Source organism: Zootoca vivipara, chromosome 3 (genome assembly GCF_965207765.1).
Source record: "Zootoca vivipara chromosome 3, rZooViv2.hap1.1, whole genome shotgun sequence".
In the NCBI taxonomy this organism is placed as follows: Eukaryota; Metazoa; Chordata; class Lepidosauria; order Squamata; family Lacertidae; genus Zootoca; species Zootoca vivipara.
The window spans coordinates 21,880,607-21,897,294 of NC_142586.1; the positions used below are offsets into that span (position 1 = coordinate 21,880,607).

A 16,688-nucleotide genomic window follows, 5' to 3' on the forward strand; every position below is an offset into this window, starting at 1 on the left:
CCTAACTGCTTGCTGACCACACCATAAAGTGTAAAATTAATGTAGTAAGTGGCTATGGAGTGACTATGATTAAGCATAATTTGTTTTCTTCACTGTTAAGTCCATTGTCTGCATGCTACCAGCTGTGAAATTGTGCAATAAGCCATAATTAAACAGTGAAAGAGAGTAAACAGAACTAGTTAAGTGTAATTTGGTGCAGAGAGAAACACAAGGTGACTTTTAAAGTTTTTTTTTATTAGCACAAAGCAGGGGAGGAAACAAACAAACAACAACTGTGAAACTTGTGGTTTAAATGAGTCCACGGTGATTGTAAAATACCACTAAAGATCAGCTTGCACTACAAAACAGCAATACTACTAAGAATAACTCGGAAGGTCATTTTTCAGCTTGTCTGGTTTATCCGAGGCTGCAGTCCTCAATGTGTTTACATTTCTGCAGCCCATTTGAGTTCTGTCGGGGTTTTTACAAAAGCACTGAGGGTCGCAGCCCAGATCGAGGAGTAAAGTTCGGTTCCCAAATTATATATAACTAATAAAAGTCTGATCTTCCCATTGCCGTAAGCAGAGTTCCATCCTACAGATGTAGCACCGATTTGCATATAAGTTAATTACCGCTGCCCCTGCAGTGGCTTTTTGTTGCCAGCCACATAACAGCTTCTATTCATAATGATGTAATTGCATCTGGGGATGGTATGGTTAGAGAACCGAGACTGTGATGCCCACCTCAAAAAGCTTAACTGTTCCTTGGACATTGCCGGTTATCTACTGCAGAAACACTATTGGGGGGGTGGACCGGGGACCTACAGCTTCTCTCTAGCCTTTTGCCTGCCAAACACACCCCTTACAAATCTACTTCCTGCTGCCCTTATCAGGCTTGGAAGATTAATGAGTTCCTTCTGGCGCTATTAGCCTTGATTTGCCACCTGTGCCAGGTTTGACGTCGGGCAACTCTTCGCCATGCTTGTACACACTTACGGTGACATCCACCATCTCGCCACCATACTTGTTCTTGACATTGATACTGTACTTTCCTGAGTCTTCTGATGACACCCCCTTGATGACCAGGCTGGCATACTTTCCTTGCTCCAGTTTGACTACATAGTGATCGTTCAGTTCAAGCTCCTTGTCGTTCTTAAACCAGAGGAGCTCAGGGTCAGGATTGCCGAACACAGTGCAGGTCAGATTCAGGGTCTGAAACAAACAGGGAAGGAGTGGGGAAAGAATGTGAAATCCAGACTTTGGCACTGGCTTGCTAACTTAGATTTCTTGATCTAATAGCGTGATTGTCACAAAACCTCACAAAGCTCTGCCACTGTGACAGTTTTGCAACATACATTGGCATTATCCCAGCTCAGCACAAGACATAATGGGTTGTAACCAGTGCTTTTTTTTTTCTTAAAAAAAATGTTTAGGGGTACTCTCATTTTCCTGCTCATATTGAAATACTGCCCCTCAATGCAGGAGTGGAGAAATGGGGGCGGGGGGTGGTCCACCCCGGGTGTCACCTCTGAAGGGGGTGACAAAATGCCAGGCAACACTCATCGCAGGGCCTGCAGTGCACCGGAGCCATGTGTCTCTCCTGGGAGTGACACGGTGGCTTGAGGGCCTGCAGGCTCCGCCCTGCCCCAAACGGTCCACCAGCCGCCTCCCCCTCAGCTGTAGGGCAGCTGAGGGGGAGGAGGCAGGCAGACTCTGGAGGTACCATGGAGCATCCTGCCCTGGCTTGCCCGGTGCCCCCGTGCCCGGTTGGATTGCTCCGCCGCTGCCTCAATGAAGCCAAACTTAGTCACAAAATGTTTGTGTCTGCATACCCCCAGAAAAAAAGCACTGGTTGTAACCAATTGTGTCTTGGCTATCCCCTGTTCCTACTTCACAGAAGATTTTGTAAGTAACAAACTGTAAACTGTTTGTTTATTTAAAGATTGACATTTATTTTAAAACTGCAAAAGCTGACTATAGACCCAATGCTACTACTACAGTCTCAAGTTTATAGGGATAGCCCAGGTAACCCTCTTAGACATCATTATGATGGGACTTTAAGTTATTGCCTTCTGTTTTTTCCCATTTTTAATGGAAAAAGGGTGAAGATGATTCCCACCCCCCTCTGCACAAAACCCCACCACATAAATCTGCTCCAAAGAGTTATGATACTGCAAGAGGTGGTGCAGAAAAATGAAAGAATCATGAAAACTGCCTCCCTCCTTCTTCCATCCATCATCCATTGGATAAAAGAACCTTCCTGAACAGGCTACAACCCAGATTGCTAATCCTAAAAAGCATGGCAATCCTGAAATGTTTCTTGCCTTGCTAGAAACACACCCAACCCCTTTTCACATGGATAAAGAGGTGAAGGGCTGCAGCAATTTCCCTCTTTAAACACGGAGCTGGCAACACTTCTTCAGTGCCAATATGGGTGACACTCTAATGTTTCCAGCATGGCACCCTTGAGAATATTGTGTGGGATCAAGTGAGGCGGCTGCATATTTATAGATATATTTAAAATTCAAATGTACTGTAATGGTATTTTCTCATGAGGCTTTCTTAGTCTTTTTTGTATCCACACCACAACAGTCAAGCCACATGGCTCACCCTTACCTTGCCTTCCATTATTGTCACCACATCGGGCAAACCACCAAGCACTTTACCACGATCTATGAAGAAAAAGCAATCAAATTATATCATTATCAGCTCATTTCGCCAATCGGAGAGTAAGCGCCTATAGGATGATCAAGGTGAGACAAATGCTGAGACAGAAAAACCCCGAAAAAAACAGTGTCAGCAGCTACTTCCTGATTTTTAAGGAATATGCAAAATATGAAATGTCTGTAGGCAACATTAGCCGGGATACTGAAGATTGTTAAAGGGTACAGCCCGTTCTGTGTCTTCATCCTCAATTTATTTCTCGCTCCCTCAGAGGTTTTCAATTTGGAAACTCTTAGGCATTCCAAACTCTTGAAAGACAAAGACTGGGAAACTATTTAAAAAATGATGGAGATAAGGAACAGCTCTTAGCCCATTGCAATGCAAAGGGTTTATTGTGATAGCATCATACACTTACTTTTAAACTAACATTTATACATTAAAGGTAAAGGTAAAGGGACCCCTGATCATTAGGTCCAGTCGTGACTGACTCTGGGGTTGCGGCGCTCATATCGCGTTATTGGCCGAGGGAGCCGGCGTACAGCTTCCAGGTCATGTGGCCAGCATGACAAAGCTGCTTCTGGCAAACCAGAGCAGCACACGGAAATGCTGTTTACCTTCCTGTTGGAGCGGTACCTATTTATCTACTTGCACTTTGACGTGCTTTCGAACTGCTAGGTTGGCAGGAGCTGCGACCGAGCAACAGGAGCTCACCCCGTCGCAGGGATTTGAACCGCCAACCTTCTGATCAGCAATTTATACATCACCCAATAACAAATGTTTCTGGACAGCTTACAGCAACTTGAATTAATTTTTGATGTAACATTAAGTACATAGTACATGATTCCCAGCATCTCTAGGTAGGGCTGGGTGAGACTCCTTCCTGAAATGCTGGACAGCTCCTCCTGCATTTCAGTGTCAACAAGACTGAGGTAAATGGTTCATTGGACTGGCTCTGCATAAGACAGCTTCCTATGCTCCCATAATCAGTATCCCCAGTTTTCTGCTAGCAATGCTCAGTTCAAATTTCAATATATTTGGACACTTTGAAAATGGAAACATCCAGTTTCTTCTGGTTCAACAGCACCAGGTGAGTCTCTGCTAATATATACAGAGCTGACCTAAAGTTTTTGCTTCTTCTTTTTTTTTTTGGTAGGTCAAGATGAATTTAAAAGCGTGCCCACACAACCCCTGTTTTATCTTATACTGAGCAGCATAAAATTATTAAGCGTTGACTAGGATATTATTTTCCTATTTTCACTTTAAGTTTTACACTTAATTTTAATTTTTACCTAAACTTTTATTGTAACTGCACAGTTTAGCTGGACTCCACATTCCGGGGCATAATCACTGACATAAATTAGAGTCCCCATTTCACCTGTAAGCAGGGGGTGAAAATGTGGATGAATCTGAAAAGGCAGGCAGTTGCTCTTTCTGCAGGGCATTTAAATAACTGAAGCAGACACCCCGAAATGTTATCACCCCAGGAGATTGCCTAGTTTGCATCTCTGGATTTGGCAGGCTCTGATCATACAACAGAGAAAAACATTAGCTGACCATTTCAGGTAAAATGATTGTCCTGGGAAATGGGAAATGACTAGCGTCTGTCATCATAATGGTACAGAAATCATAGTGAAATATGATGAAATAAGACACCTCCCTGGAAGCTATGATTTTAGGCTAAAAGTGGAAGTATATTAAAGGCAAGTAATAAATAAGCATGCTTAGGGTCAGAGTATCTGACTGATTATCCATGCTGGTGAATAATGGGCAGCCCTTATGTATACTATCTATCACTCAGATTTCTTGCCATCATCAACATGAAATCTGTCATCCTTGGTTTCCAGTCTGCATTGCATATACTCACCTGTAGTCTGTTCTCACTGTCAGCTCTGAAACCTAACTAACAATAGTTTCTTAAGCTGAGAGGTTTAGTTTCTTTAGTTTCTTAAGCTGAGAGGACACCCATTCTCTCCCACTTTTCTATTCCCACCTGCCAACTCGCCTTCCAAGAATAAACAAACACAGGTTCTCCAGCTAAGGTAGACCTGCTCGACAACCCTACCCTCCCCCCAACAGAGAGCAAAAGCAGGAGGTTTATCAACTCTCGGGGGGGGGGGTCATCAGGCATGTATTGTGGACTATGCTAAGGTTGGTGGGTTACAAGTTTTCCACATCTTCTCTAAAACGGCAACTATCTATTCGGTTTGAAAATGCACCTTCCTCTTACAATGAACTGATCGAAAGCGCCATTATGTACAGTATACCTTATTCCAGGCTTCCTCGACCTCGGCCCTCCAGATGTTTTGAGACTACAATTCCCATCACCCCTGACCACTGGTCCTACTAGCTAGGGATCATGGGAGCATGGGAGTTGTAGGCCAAAAACATCTGGAGGGCCGAGGTTGAGGAAGCCTTCCTTGTTCCTTCACTTTTGTTGAAGTTTGTAAAGAAAAGGAACAAGGTCTGCTTCCTGCTCTTTTATGGTGATAAGAAATATCATGCTTCCTCTGTACAGAATGTACTTACTCTTCTCAGCAAAAGCAGCTGCCCTAAAGTGGGAAAAGAAAACAGAAAACAGAGTAATTAACATCACAATTATGTATGTGTGTGTATATACACAAACATTACTCTCCCACCTTCGGGAGAGATCAAAGTGCTGTACATGGCTTCCCCTGGTCTCCCTTTTATCCCCACAACAGCCCTGTGAAGTGCTATGGACTCCCTCAGGAGGTGGTGGACTCTCCTTCCTCGGAGGTTTGTAAGCAGAGTTTGGATGGATATCTGTTGTGGATGCTGTAGTTGAAATACCTGCATGGTAGGGGGCTGGACTACAATTCTATGATTCTAAGTAGGTTAAGCTGAGAAATGGTGACTGGCCCAAAATCACCCAGTGAGCTTCATGGCTGAGTGGGGTTTTGAGCCCTGCTCTCCTTGATAATTGAGTCCAACACTCTAATCATATGGCTCTCCATATTTTTCTTACACCCTATTATGTTAGAATGACACTGGTAGCCAAGACAAAGTCATTGTCATGAGTTGAAAGGTAAATGGTATGAAGCTTACTTGAGTCGCTGGAATTCTGCATAAGCATCGTCAAACGCTGCAAAGAAACATTTTAGAGTATTATAAAGTTTGCCTTTTGAATCGGCACAAATGCTTTGATGCCTACTTGTGTTTCTTTTCTGTTCTCAACTTATAAAAGTGGTAGAGAAACATCAAATGAAATCTAAGAAGAGAGATCAAAGTCAGCCCTGATGAGAAGAGGCATAGCATGAACAAAGTGTGTAGTGTGCCTTGAAAACTGTGAGCACAAAATAAATACCTAATAATAAACAATGAACGTTAATTCCCCAACTGCAAAATGGCCCCAAATTACAGTGCGGTGAATCCAGTTGCATGCTTAAAGAGGCCTACCTTGTCCAGATAAATCAATACTCCGCTTATAGGACTCCTTGCCATCAGACAGCTCAAAGGTGTACTTCCCTTTATCCTTTTCTGTGGGCTCACATATCTGCATCCAGGCAACTTCATCACTGCCTCCAATCCTCATCTTTTCACTAGAAGAAATCTTAGATTCCCTGGGGGAATGAACACAGGGAGTCTTCAAAATACGCACACAGAGTTTTAAGGTGAGAGCATAAAAAAGCAACATATCAGCTATTTTCCAAGGACCATTACAACTAGTTTCAAACACCTATAGTACGTGGACTTTGGGCTTCTTTTTCTTGAGCAACAGTTCCTCTTACTCTGTGACAAAGCTTTTTGAGGCCAGGAGAATTTTCAGAAGCAGGCTGAAACATGGCATACGGAGGGATCGATAACAAATGTTCAAAACGGGAGAAGCAATACAATTTTTTGCTGGCCATGCTAGCCCTTGGAATGGGTATACCTTGGTTTAGCCATCAGACTGAAGGATATAAAAGTAAGCATCCTTGTAAGCTTGTTGACCAAGGGTTAGTGGGAGAGAAACTTGTTTTCTCATTCAATAGATTCATAATCACTGCCAGCTTCAAGAAATGCAAGATGGAATTTACAGGCTAACCTAAGCACTATCGGTTTCTTTTACATAAAATCATGCTCTGGGTCTACAGGCCAGAAGACAATTCTGGGGTTAATTCCATCACATCTGGGAGATTCATTTTTAGATGATCTAGCCTCCACCTTTGTTTGGTTTGTTTTCTTCAAAGCCTATGACTCCTTCCTATTTCATTTTGAATTTATTTTATACTTATTTTTAGTCTATTCATATTTCAATTTAATAATCTACATGAAGCTTGAAGGGATTTTTTTTAAGGAAGAACATCTGTCACCCAGAGAGGGTTCTATTACTTCTGCTATTTATCATTTATAGTGCTTTCAGGATGTGCATTGCATTTTCAGAGTGAAATAAGAGACATATGCAAAGAGACAGGGTGGGGAGGAATGCCAGCAAGGGGAAGGGGAAAGACAAGTAAAAGCAGGTGCATGTATGATTAGATCAGCCAAAGGTTTGTGAACAGCTCATTGGTGCAGCTTTCTTTTGGCTTTGTGGGCAAAAGGTACCAGGTTCAATCAATCTCAGGTCAGGCTGAGAAAGACTCCGCTTTTTAAATCCTGGAGAGTCACTGGCCATTAGTGCAAAGACCAGAACCACCCAGAGGGATATGACTCAGTGTATGTCAATCCTATGTTCATGTTTGAAAGATGGGCTTTCGGGCATACAGGGCAGCTTGGAAAAAAGCACAACTGACGTTGCTAGAAGTGTACAACCTGAATAAAATTCTAAACTTCAACCTGAGATGTTCGAGGCTGTGCCACTGGTAAGGTTTCGTTATTTACCTGGGTCGCTGCTGCATTTTGATTTTTAAATGTGCAGTCCTTCCAACTGCATTTTATATGCTTGACATTCTAGGACCAAGCAATGGATGATACTACTGAGTGAGGGATAGGGGAAAAGTAAAGGAAAACACTTGGCCGTTTGTGTGCAACCTCTACTACACATGATTAGGTTTCCTGGGATTATGATTTTAGCCTGTAAATAGGAATATCAAGCTCTGGATATTTTGCTCCATCATTAAGAAGGTGAGAAGACATTTGCTCCCCTACAAGCTTAACAACATTTATTGAGACCATTTTCCAAATTTCCTCACAGGTAGCAACTGCAGGGCTCTACCCTCATACTGTGGGTTCAGATTCAAGGTGGTGAAATGCTTTGATGCCCACTTATTTGATGCCAAATAAGGTGGTGGCACCTTATTTGCAGAGTTCCCCCAAACCCCATCTATACAACCAGGTAAGTGTTGATTTATTTGCTCAGACATTATATTTCAACACATGTTGTCTTACCACTGCTGTTTTCAGATTTGAAAACGCAATCAGACTGCTTTTGTTGTTGCTATTCTATCTTATTTAGCCCTCTTGTTGTTTGGTTTTATCTCACTAGTTTATCTTATAAGCAATTTTTACAGCTCCCCCCCCCCTCCTCATAAGCAGTTTTTTTAAAAAATAAATAAATAAATATGGATAAGGTCAGGTACTAAATAAATGACTTATATGTGCTGCAGACTTTTAGTTCTTTAGAGCTGTTGGTGAGACCAACCAAAGGAATAGAATCTACCAATTCAGGGTGAGCACAGACATATTGGTTTGCAAACCATCATTGGCTCACAGGCACATTGGAAATCTAATCTAGGCTTTGAAATGATGCATCCAGTGCTCAGATTATTATTTTTTAATCCAGCTATTTCCATCCAGAAAATGACTAAACCTCAGTGGCTAAAATATTGATACCTCCAACTTAGATTCTCATTGATCAGCTAAAAGAAAGAAAGAAAAAAGAGTCCAAACAGAAATGATTTGACCTAATGATGACAAAGGCCTAATGCAAAAAGATTGACATATCATTACTTAGCTTTTGCTTTGCTGTCCTAGATTCAGCTCACTCAACCAAAGAAGTCTCTAGATGGGAATTCAGATTCCCTGCAGTGCAATGAGTGGATGATTGCATGCTGGCTTTACGATTTGTTTTATGCTCCCTGCGATGCAAAGTGTTGGGATGATTCAGGGCAGGCTGGGGATTCGCATGCAATGCGACCAGCTGTGCTGATGACAGCATGGAAACCAAAAATTGGCTCATTTCTTATGAAAAGGTTGTCGCCTGAATTTTTCGTTTTTCTACTTTTTTTAAAAAAAAGAAGAAACACTGAAGATTCGCATCTCTCCACCCCACCACAACATTAATATCAATATCAATATGTTAACTTGTTTAGTCTCTGAATACAGTCATACCTCGGTTTAAGTACGCTTTGGTTTGAGTACTTTCAGTTTAAGTACTCCGCGGACCCGTCTGGAACGGATTAATCTACTTTCCATTACTTTCAATGGGAAAGTTCGCTTCAGGTTAAGTACACTTCAGTTTAAGTACTCCGCGGACCGTCTGGAACGGATTAATCCACTTTCCTTTATTTTCAATGGGAAAGTTCGCTTCAGGTTAAGTACGCTTCGGGTTAAGTATGGACTTCCAGAACCAATTACACTCATACTTCGGGTTAAGTACGCTTAGGTTGAGTACTCTGCGGACCCGTCTGGAACGGGTTAATCCACTTTCCATTACTTTCAATAGGAAAGTTCACTTCAGGTGAAGTACGCTTCAGGTTAAGTATGGACTTCCAGAACCAATTACACTCATACTTCGGGTTAAGTACGCTTAGGTTGAGTACTCTGTGGACCCGTCTGGAACGGGTTAATCCACTTTCCATTACTTTCAATAGGAAAGTTTGCTTCAGGTGAAGTACGCTTCAGGTTAAGTACAGACTTCCAGAACCAATTGTGTCCTGAAACCGAGGTACCACTGTACCAGGCAAAACTCACCCAGTACAATCATACCTCAGCTCCCAAACGCCTTGGGAGTAAAACGTTCCAGCTCCCGAATGATTGGAAACCGGAAGTGAGTGCCCCAGTTTTCGAACTTTTTTTGGAAGCCGAATGTCTGGTGTGGCTTCCGTTATTGTTTCCAGTGCACCTGTGCCATCGGGAACCAGTTGGAAGCTGCCCCTTGGTTTCTGAACTTTTCGGAAATCAAATGGACTTCCAGAATGGATTCCGTTTGACTTCTGAGGTACGTCTGCATTCAGGGCTTGGCTGTTACTTACTTGTGAAACCAACTTGCTTTCATTTCCTCTGTATAGTACTTCACGAAACACTGTAGTCTTATGCCTTCTGGAGTACAGTGGATCTTCAGTTCAGAAGCAGATTTACCTACAGGGATAAAACATTATTCAGATCCAGCGGTTGGGTTTTAGAATCTCAAATCATGATCTAAGAAAAAACTCCAACAACCAGGCATTCTTAAAATAATTCATTCTACCTACAGACCTACAGTAAATAAATAGTGAATCAAGAGATCTCCAGGACCACTCCTCTTAAAGGGCTGCCATGAAGCAAGGTCAATATAATGATGCTGAACAAGAGAATTGGGTGTTGTTGTTGTTTTTCATTCTCACATGTTTAATTAGATATTAAAAAAACCATACTCACGGTAAATTAAAATTTCTATTACTATTATGTCATCTATGTATGTTGTTTTGTTGTATGAAATGCCAGAAATCTGGAGATTGTTGACATTTACTGAAAAGTCTTAAAAGGCCAGAAGGAAATGCCAGAAATTCTGACGTACCAAAAAATCTTAAAGTCAGATCAGTGCCCTCAGTAAATGACCAAATATTACCCACACTTCCAAAATTAACATGGTTAAGCATGGTAAGTGTCAAAAACAAGTCTCTGAACTCAAACATTTTAATCATTCTTAGAATTTACCAATAAATATCAACATTCACTGAGTTTCTGATGCTTACTCTGTAAACCATAATTTTCCGCACAGTGTAATATTTCAGCCCAAAGTGAAATATTTATATTAATATACTAGCTGGCCTGGCCACACTTTGCTGTGGCTCATCCCTGTGACTGCCCCCACCCTGTCCTGACCCTGACCTATTCTGTTCCCTCCCCCCCTGGCTCATCCCTGTGACTCCCCCAACTCTGTTCCAACCTATGACCTATTCTGCCCCCTCCTCCCCCCACCCCCGGCTCATCCCTGTGACTCCCCCAACTCTGTTTCGACCCATGACCTATCCCGCCCCCTTGGCCCAGTCTGCAAAGCCAAGACGAAATGCTGTGGAGAGGGAAGCTTTTCTAGCTGCAGTACCAGTGTAGCCGTGGCTAGAGGGCGCTGTTTTGCAACCTCTCCTGTGCTCCCAGCATCCCCGGCTGTCTGAGTTTTGTGTTCAGGAACAGTGGGTTTTACCTGCTTTACCTGTCATAGGTGTGACATCTATCTACGCAAACTGTATATGGTCACTCGCATATTCGCTTGGGACATTGTGTCCAAATTTGAACATATTCAGTCAAGCGGTTTTGGAGAAAAGTGGAGACACACCCATATGGCCAGTTTACATTTATATATACCAGTATAGAGATTAGAGAATTCAATGTGATTTAAATTTTAATGATGAAATCTTTTTAAAATTTCTTCTGAGTTGGATCATTGGATTCTACTGTGACCATAAGCACACTTATATAAGAGAAACTTCTTATCACAAAGCTAACAAACTGCATTGCCCAAAGCCTATTCAATAAATGACACAAAAACAAGCACGTGGTAAAAAAAAAATGGCCTTCCTGTTTAAGAATGTCGATTAAAGTCAAAAACCTATTCGGAATGTTAACTACACCTTAGAAGGAGATAAGGCTCTTTTGAGATTTCCTGCTTTCAGCGACAACAGGTTCCCTCAGTTTCTGACCATTTTAATATATTTTTGAAATGAAGTGGAAATAACATTTACTCACCACTGACTCGACTCAATCCCAGGATCATATCTTCATATACTGAGGAGAGGAAGGGGGACACAATGGATTGTTAGCATGGGAAATACAGATATGTAGTATTCACATGAGAAAGCTTTAACACAGATAAACAATGATACTGTGATAGTTATTTCAGAAGGGCTTGCGCTTGATTATTTTGACTTTATGTTCTTGCATTGAACAATCTTGGTCTCCATATGGCTGCACACATAGCAAAGTCCAAATTAGACCATTTCAGTGGGCCAACCTGCCAAATATCTCTCAGTTGTCCCCATCTTACAACCAGTTTTGCAGCTGATAGGGACAGCCTCTGTGTATTTGGCAGGCTGTCCAGAAAGAGCCTTCAGGAGGGGTCAGCAATGGAGGGCAGGTCAAACATGCACAGCCCCAAACTCCACCCTCATGCAGTTGTTGCCAAATGTTTGATGGCACTTAAATTAGGCTTATGTAAACAGCTCAAAGGGACGCGGGTGGCTCTGTGGGTTAAATCACAGAGCCTAGGGCTTTGCCGATCAGAAGCCTAGGGCCTAGGGCTTTGCCGATCCCGTTGCTCGGTCCCAGCTCCTGCCAACCTAGCAGTTCAAAAGCACGTCAAAGTGCAAGTAGATAAATAGGTACCGCTACAGCAAGAAGGTAAGCGGCATTTCCGTGTGCTGCTCTGGTTCGCCAGAAGCGGCTTTGTCATGCTAGCCACATGACCTGGAAGCTGTACGCTGGCTCCCTCGGCCAATAACGCGAGATGAATGCCGCAACCCCAGAGTCGGTCACGACTGGACCTAATGGCCAGGGGTCCCTTTACCTTTTTAAACAGCTCAAACAGCCACCTCATGTGGCTATTTTGTGAGTGTTTTCCTGAGGGAGGAACTGACATCAATTAAAGGACAACATGTGCATGTATTTGGCAGTAAAAAAATAAATAAATCTGAGGGAATGAGTTACTCCAAGAATCATCCAGCAGCAATCAAAGGTTTGTGAGGCTTGAGCTGTATGGGATGAGGTAGATGACCTGCCATGACTTTACGAGGAGCAGAAAACATGCAGTTATAAATGTTTCAGAACTTCTCACAACTTCCATGCCAGAGGAGCTTCCATCCCAGAGGTGATGTAGTTATTTCATTTATTCCCAGTGGTTTGGAATAACAAATAACCATGCATGACCAATGCAGAGGGAAATAGAGCTTTACCTTTTCCTGATACATCAATAGCAGAGACATCTTGACCTCGGTCATCTGACAGTGTTGCCTTATATTCACCCTGGTCCTTTTTAGACAGCTAGAAATAAGATACGACACAGGGATTGTGTGACTTGTATTAATGAAAGTCACTTATATACTTGCTGCATTTTCTATATCAGAAAGGAAATCTACTTTGAACTTTGTCTGAACAGAAATGACATGAGAGGCAGTTGTGGTGAGAGCATAGTTAATGAGATAATTATCGCATTAATACTTTTGCATGTACCGCTTAATTAATTAAGCTGCCTATGAAGCTTATCATCATTTTCAGTACAGTGTGAACCAGTGTAAGGTTAAAGGAAGTATGCATTTGGGCAGAAAGAGACGAAGCAAGTTGGTTTAACATGCTAACATATAGGTGATTAAAGATTGCCTTCTCACTTTTGGTTTATATCTATGTGAGATACAGTCATGACCAAATACAGTCATGTAGTGGTGGCCACCTTGAAAATATGCAACAGAGACCACCCCATAGGCACAGCTACTTGGGAGTAAGTCTCATGGAAATCAACGAGATGTGCAGCAAAATCATTTGCATGTTTACTCAGAAGTAAGTCCCTCTGTGTCCAGTGGGCTTTACTCCTAGATACATGGAGCTTTACTTCTGATTAAATATGGGGCGTGATGTAGTCAAACGAAACATTCTTCAAGACCCTTTGATATCAGTGAAAGAGAGTATGTGAATAATAATAACCTGCACAAAGCTAAATTTCCCTCGCTAGCAGGAAACAAAAATAATACACACACAAGAATGGGAGTTCCCATTGTTGGAGCAGCCAACAAGTACAGCAAGGACAAGCCTCAATAATCGAGAAGTTAGGAAGGAGGAATCTATTAAATGTGTCACCCAGAAATCATTGCACCATACCTTTGGAATAGTCAAACAGACAACTTCTTTCTGCAGGTCAGGCACCTCTTCAACATCAAATCCAGCACCATCTTTGTACCACTTGAAAAATGTCTCTTTCTTGGTATTTGCCACCTGAACAAGGACAACAAAATCAATGAAATATAATATGCTGCTAACAAGCTGTGCCTTGATAGTTTGTTTGGCTCACCTGTCAGAACATTTTTGAAGGTCCACCTGCCCTCATATTAGTCTGCCCAAGCATTAAGACCTTCTTTGAAGGCCCTGCCCACATTTTGAGGTGCAAAATGGAGAAAGGCTTCATCTGTGGTGCCCCCCCCTTTCTGGAATGCAATTGATTAATCGGGGTGCGTACTTAACAGCTTCCATTCTGTTCTCTCTATTCACTGGATTTTGATCTTAATATTGTTTTAAAATATTGCTAGCTGCCTCAAGAGAAGATCCACAAAAATATTCCAATAATTATAGACACATCTCATAATGTGGTACATAGTTTCTACTGGAACCAGTCAGAAAAAAAAGTAGCAAAGCATTTGGAGTGACTTAAGACTATGATTTGGACTGTGATTTGGACTTAACACTAGTATTTGGAAACAACGTATTTTGAAATCAATGGGATTGAATGCCATTTCACATGATAGCAGTTGGGGGAAACAGCTACCCACATGGTAGGCCAGAGATCACAGGGTGCTACTTGCACTGAACCACTGGTCTATCTGACTGCACACTGACAGAGTTTCAGACAAGAGTCTTCCCCAACCCTACCTGCCTGGAGATGCCAGGAATTGACCCTGGGACCTTTTGCATGTACAAAGCATGTGCTTAACTGCTGAGCTTCAGGTCTTCTGCTTTTTTTCAGATATCTTCTGGGCTGGAACTTTCTGTGTTTTCTGTGACTCTGACGGAAACCAGGATCCATCACAAATAATAAGTATGCATCTGTTGCAAAAGTGCCTGTGGGAGCTGCTACCCAAATTGGTTCATCTGGACTCATAAAGAAACCAGTGTTGCAATTCTGCCAAATGTTTCACTCTTGGCGACCAATGACTACGCTGGAGCTGGGTTGTAGGTCTCCTTCTATAGCATGGAGTGCCCTGCGGGAGGCAGGAGCACAAGGGAACTTCCTGAAGGCAGCCCTTTTGAAGTGCTAGTGGAAATTCAGCTCAGCAGAACGGCGAGAGAGAAACAGTGTGTTGTTTTATGCTTGGAATATAGCTGTGTATTGGCTGACATGAAATACTGCTGGATGAGCGAGTTCAAACGGTAACTTGAAAGAAGCAATTTTAGAAAGAGGGGTATTTTTTATAAAAAAAAGAGACAGAAGATGATTACTTTTCAGAGACACTGTTCTGTGCTGCTGAACAGGTCTGTCCATCATGGAGCCACTGTTGCTTCTGTAGCTGTAGTTTTTGTCACATTCGTCTAACAAGGATCACAGCAATACCAAAACTAAAAGCAGATATGGCAAAATTAGGTTTCCTGGCCCATAATGCTTTTAGCAATGTGCCTGTGGAGTCTCTGGAAGAAATGCACACAGAGGCAAACTACGCTCCACGTGGAGCCCCCAAAAGCAAACAGTGAAATATAAACTACTTTTGAAACTGAGCGAATATCTCAAAGCAATTTGTAGCAGGGCATGGAGTTGTACTAGTGAAAGAGGAGAAGTCAGAAATCACAGTAGCTCTCAGACTTTTTGTATCTCAGGCACTGTAAGATTTATAAAGATGTTGGTTCCTTAATATGGTTTGGTACAGAACCCCTCTCCTGTCAATCAGCAAATGGCCGTTCTGATGAATAAATGGATGCTATTTTGTAGTTATACCACCCTTCTAAGTTTGGGTTGGACAGGGGAGGGTTAATGGGGCTGGAATGAGTGCAAAAGTTATTTGCTGGTCGCATGGCAGATGCGTTTTTCCGTTAAGGGAACTGTCAGTGATGTGTTTCCCTGGGAACTAATTGTTACGCTTCTTCTAAACAGGACAAAAGCAGGCCTCCCACCATGCAGCAAAAGATGGCGTAACCTAGGTGTCTGTGTGTAATAATAAACAATAGATTGCAATTTGAACCAGAGAAGAAACAGCATCCAAAGAGAAAAATTGAAAGCTGAGTTTTGGCTCTGTAAACTAGCAACATTTGAGAGTGCTGGCTCTTTCTCTAGAAATCTGAGTGCAGTTGGCTGTTTTGAGTGTGCCTCCGCTGTGCCCCAACCTATGTGCAACCTGAAGACTTGAAAATAAACACAGATACTACAAAACACCAAAAGCCTTCAGTGATTTCCTTTCCAAAGAAACTGAACCTAAGTAAGCACGATGCCCCTTCCACTCCTCACCACTTGGTGAGACACCATGTTTCTGAGTTTAACTCAGGGGTAGGGGGACAAAAGCAATAGCTAGCGAATGGGGTACTGGAAAAAGTTGAGCCACGGGCATTATATGTCACTCGTTGTTCTATACAAGGCACAGAGAATGTACCTAAGCTTTGTGCCACAAATGATCAAAAGCCGGTGGTGAATGGATTGGCTGTGCCCCACCCCAGCACACTGACTCCAGAAAATCCCCATGATTCAAAGTTGTTGCTTGAATTTGCTGGCCTTGGTTTAGACTGATCTATGAGGGACTTGCGCTGACTGTAGGTAGTAAGTGAATGGAAACAAATATATTTCTCTTTCTGCCTGGCCTTCGGCTGAACTGTACCACCTTGAACACATCCCGATTCTGCATCCTTGCAACCCCAAGACACTGAGGCACTATCGCCACCAGTGGCTATATTAGCACTTATTGGCTTCATGGTTAGAGCCATCTATCTCTTCAGGTCCACATGGTACTCTATCTATATGCCCTAAACTTTTGTACTGCAGCTGCTTGCAGTTATGCCCCATCAGGAAGGGTGCCATTTTATTAAAATGTAACAAAATATAATGGTTCACCTTACAGAGCAGCAGCACTTCACATTCTTCTGAAATTTCCCAATACAAAAACTCCAGAAAATGAGGACCTTAAAAAAAGAAAAGGATAAACATATCATAAACTGTTGCTTCTATTGTTTTAGAGAATGAACAAACTTGGAGAGAAGCACAGAACAGGAACTAAATCACATGACAAG

General features: G+C 42.3%; 1 protein-coding gene across 2 annotated transcripts in view; it reads right to left on the reverse strand.

Annotated features, from left to right (window-relative positions):
* Nucleotides 1-213: 213 nt before the first annotated feature.
* Nucleotides 214-16,688, reverse strand: part of MYOM2 (myomesin 2) — a 79,981-nt gene continuing 63,506 nt past the window's right edge. For both annotated transcript variants that reach the window (XM_088665665.1, XM_088665667.1), the window contains exons 28-37: nt 16,513-16,580; nt 13,587-13,700; nt 12,668-12,755; nt 11,466-11,504; nt 9,773-9,878; nt 6,057-6,220; nt 5,706-5,742; nt 5,169-5,191; nt 2,595-2,650; nt 214-1,190 (exon numbers count right to left, since the gene is read on the reverse strand). In XM_088665665.1, coding sequence (XP_088521791.1) covers nt 882-1,190; nt 2,595-2,650; nt 5,169-5,191; nt 5,706-5,742; nt 6,057-6,220; nt 9,773-9,878; nt 11,466-11,504; nt 12,668-12,755; nt 13,587-13,700; nt 16,513-16,580 — 1,004 coding nt within the window. In that variant the 3' untranslated portion in view covers nt 214-881. The remainder of the gene's footprint in view (nt 1,191-2,594; nt 2,651-5,168; nt 5,192-5,705; nt 5,743-6,056; nt 6,221-9,772; nt 9,879-11,465; nt 11,505-12,667; nt 12,756-13,586; nt 13,701-16,512; nt 16,581-16,688) is intronic.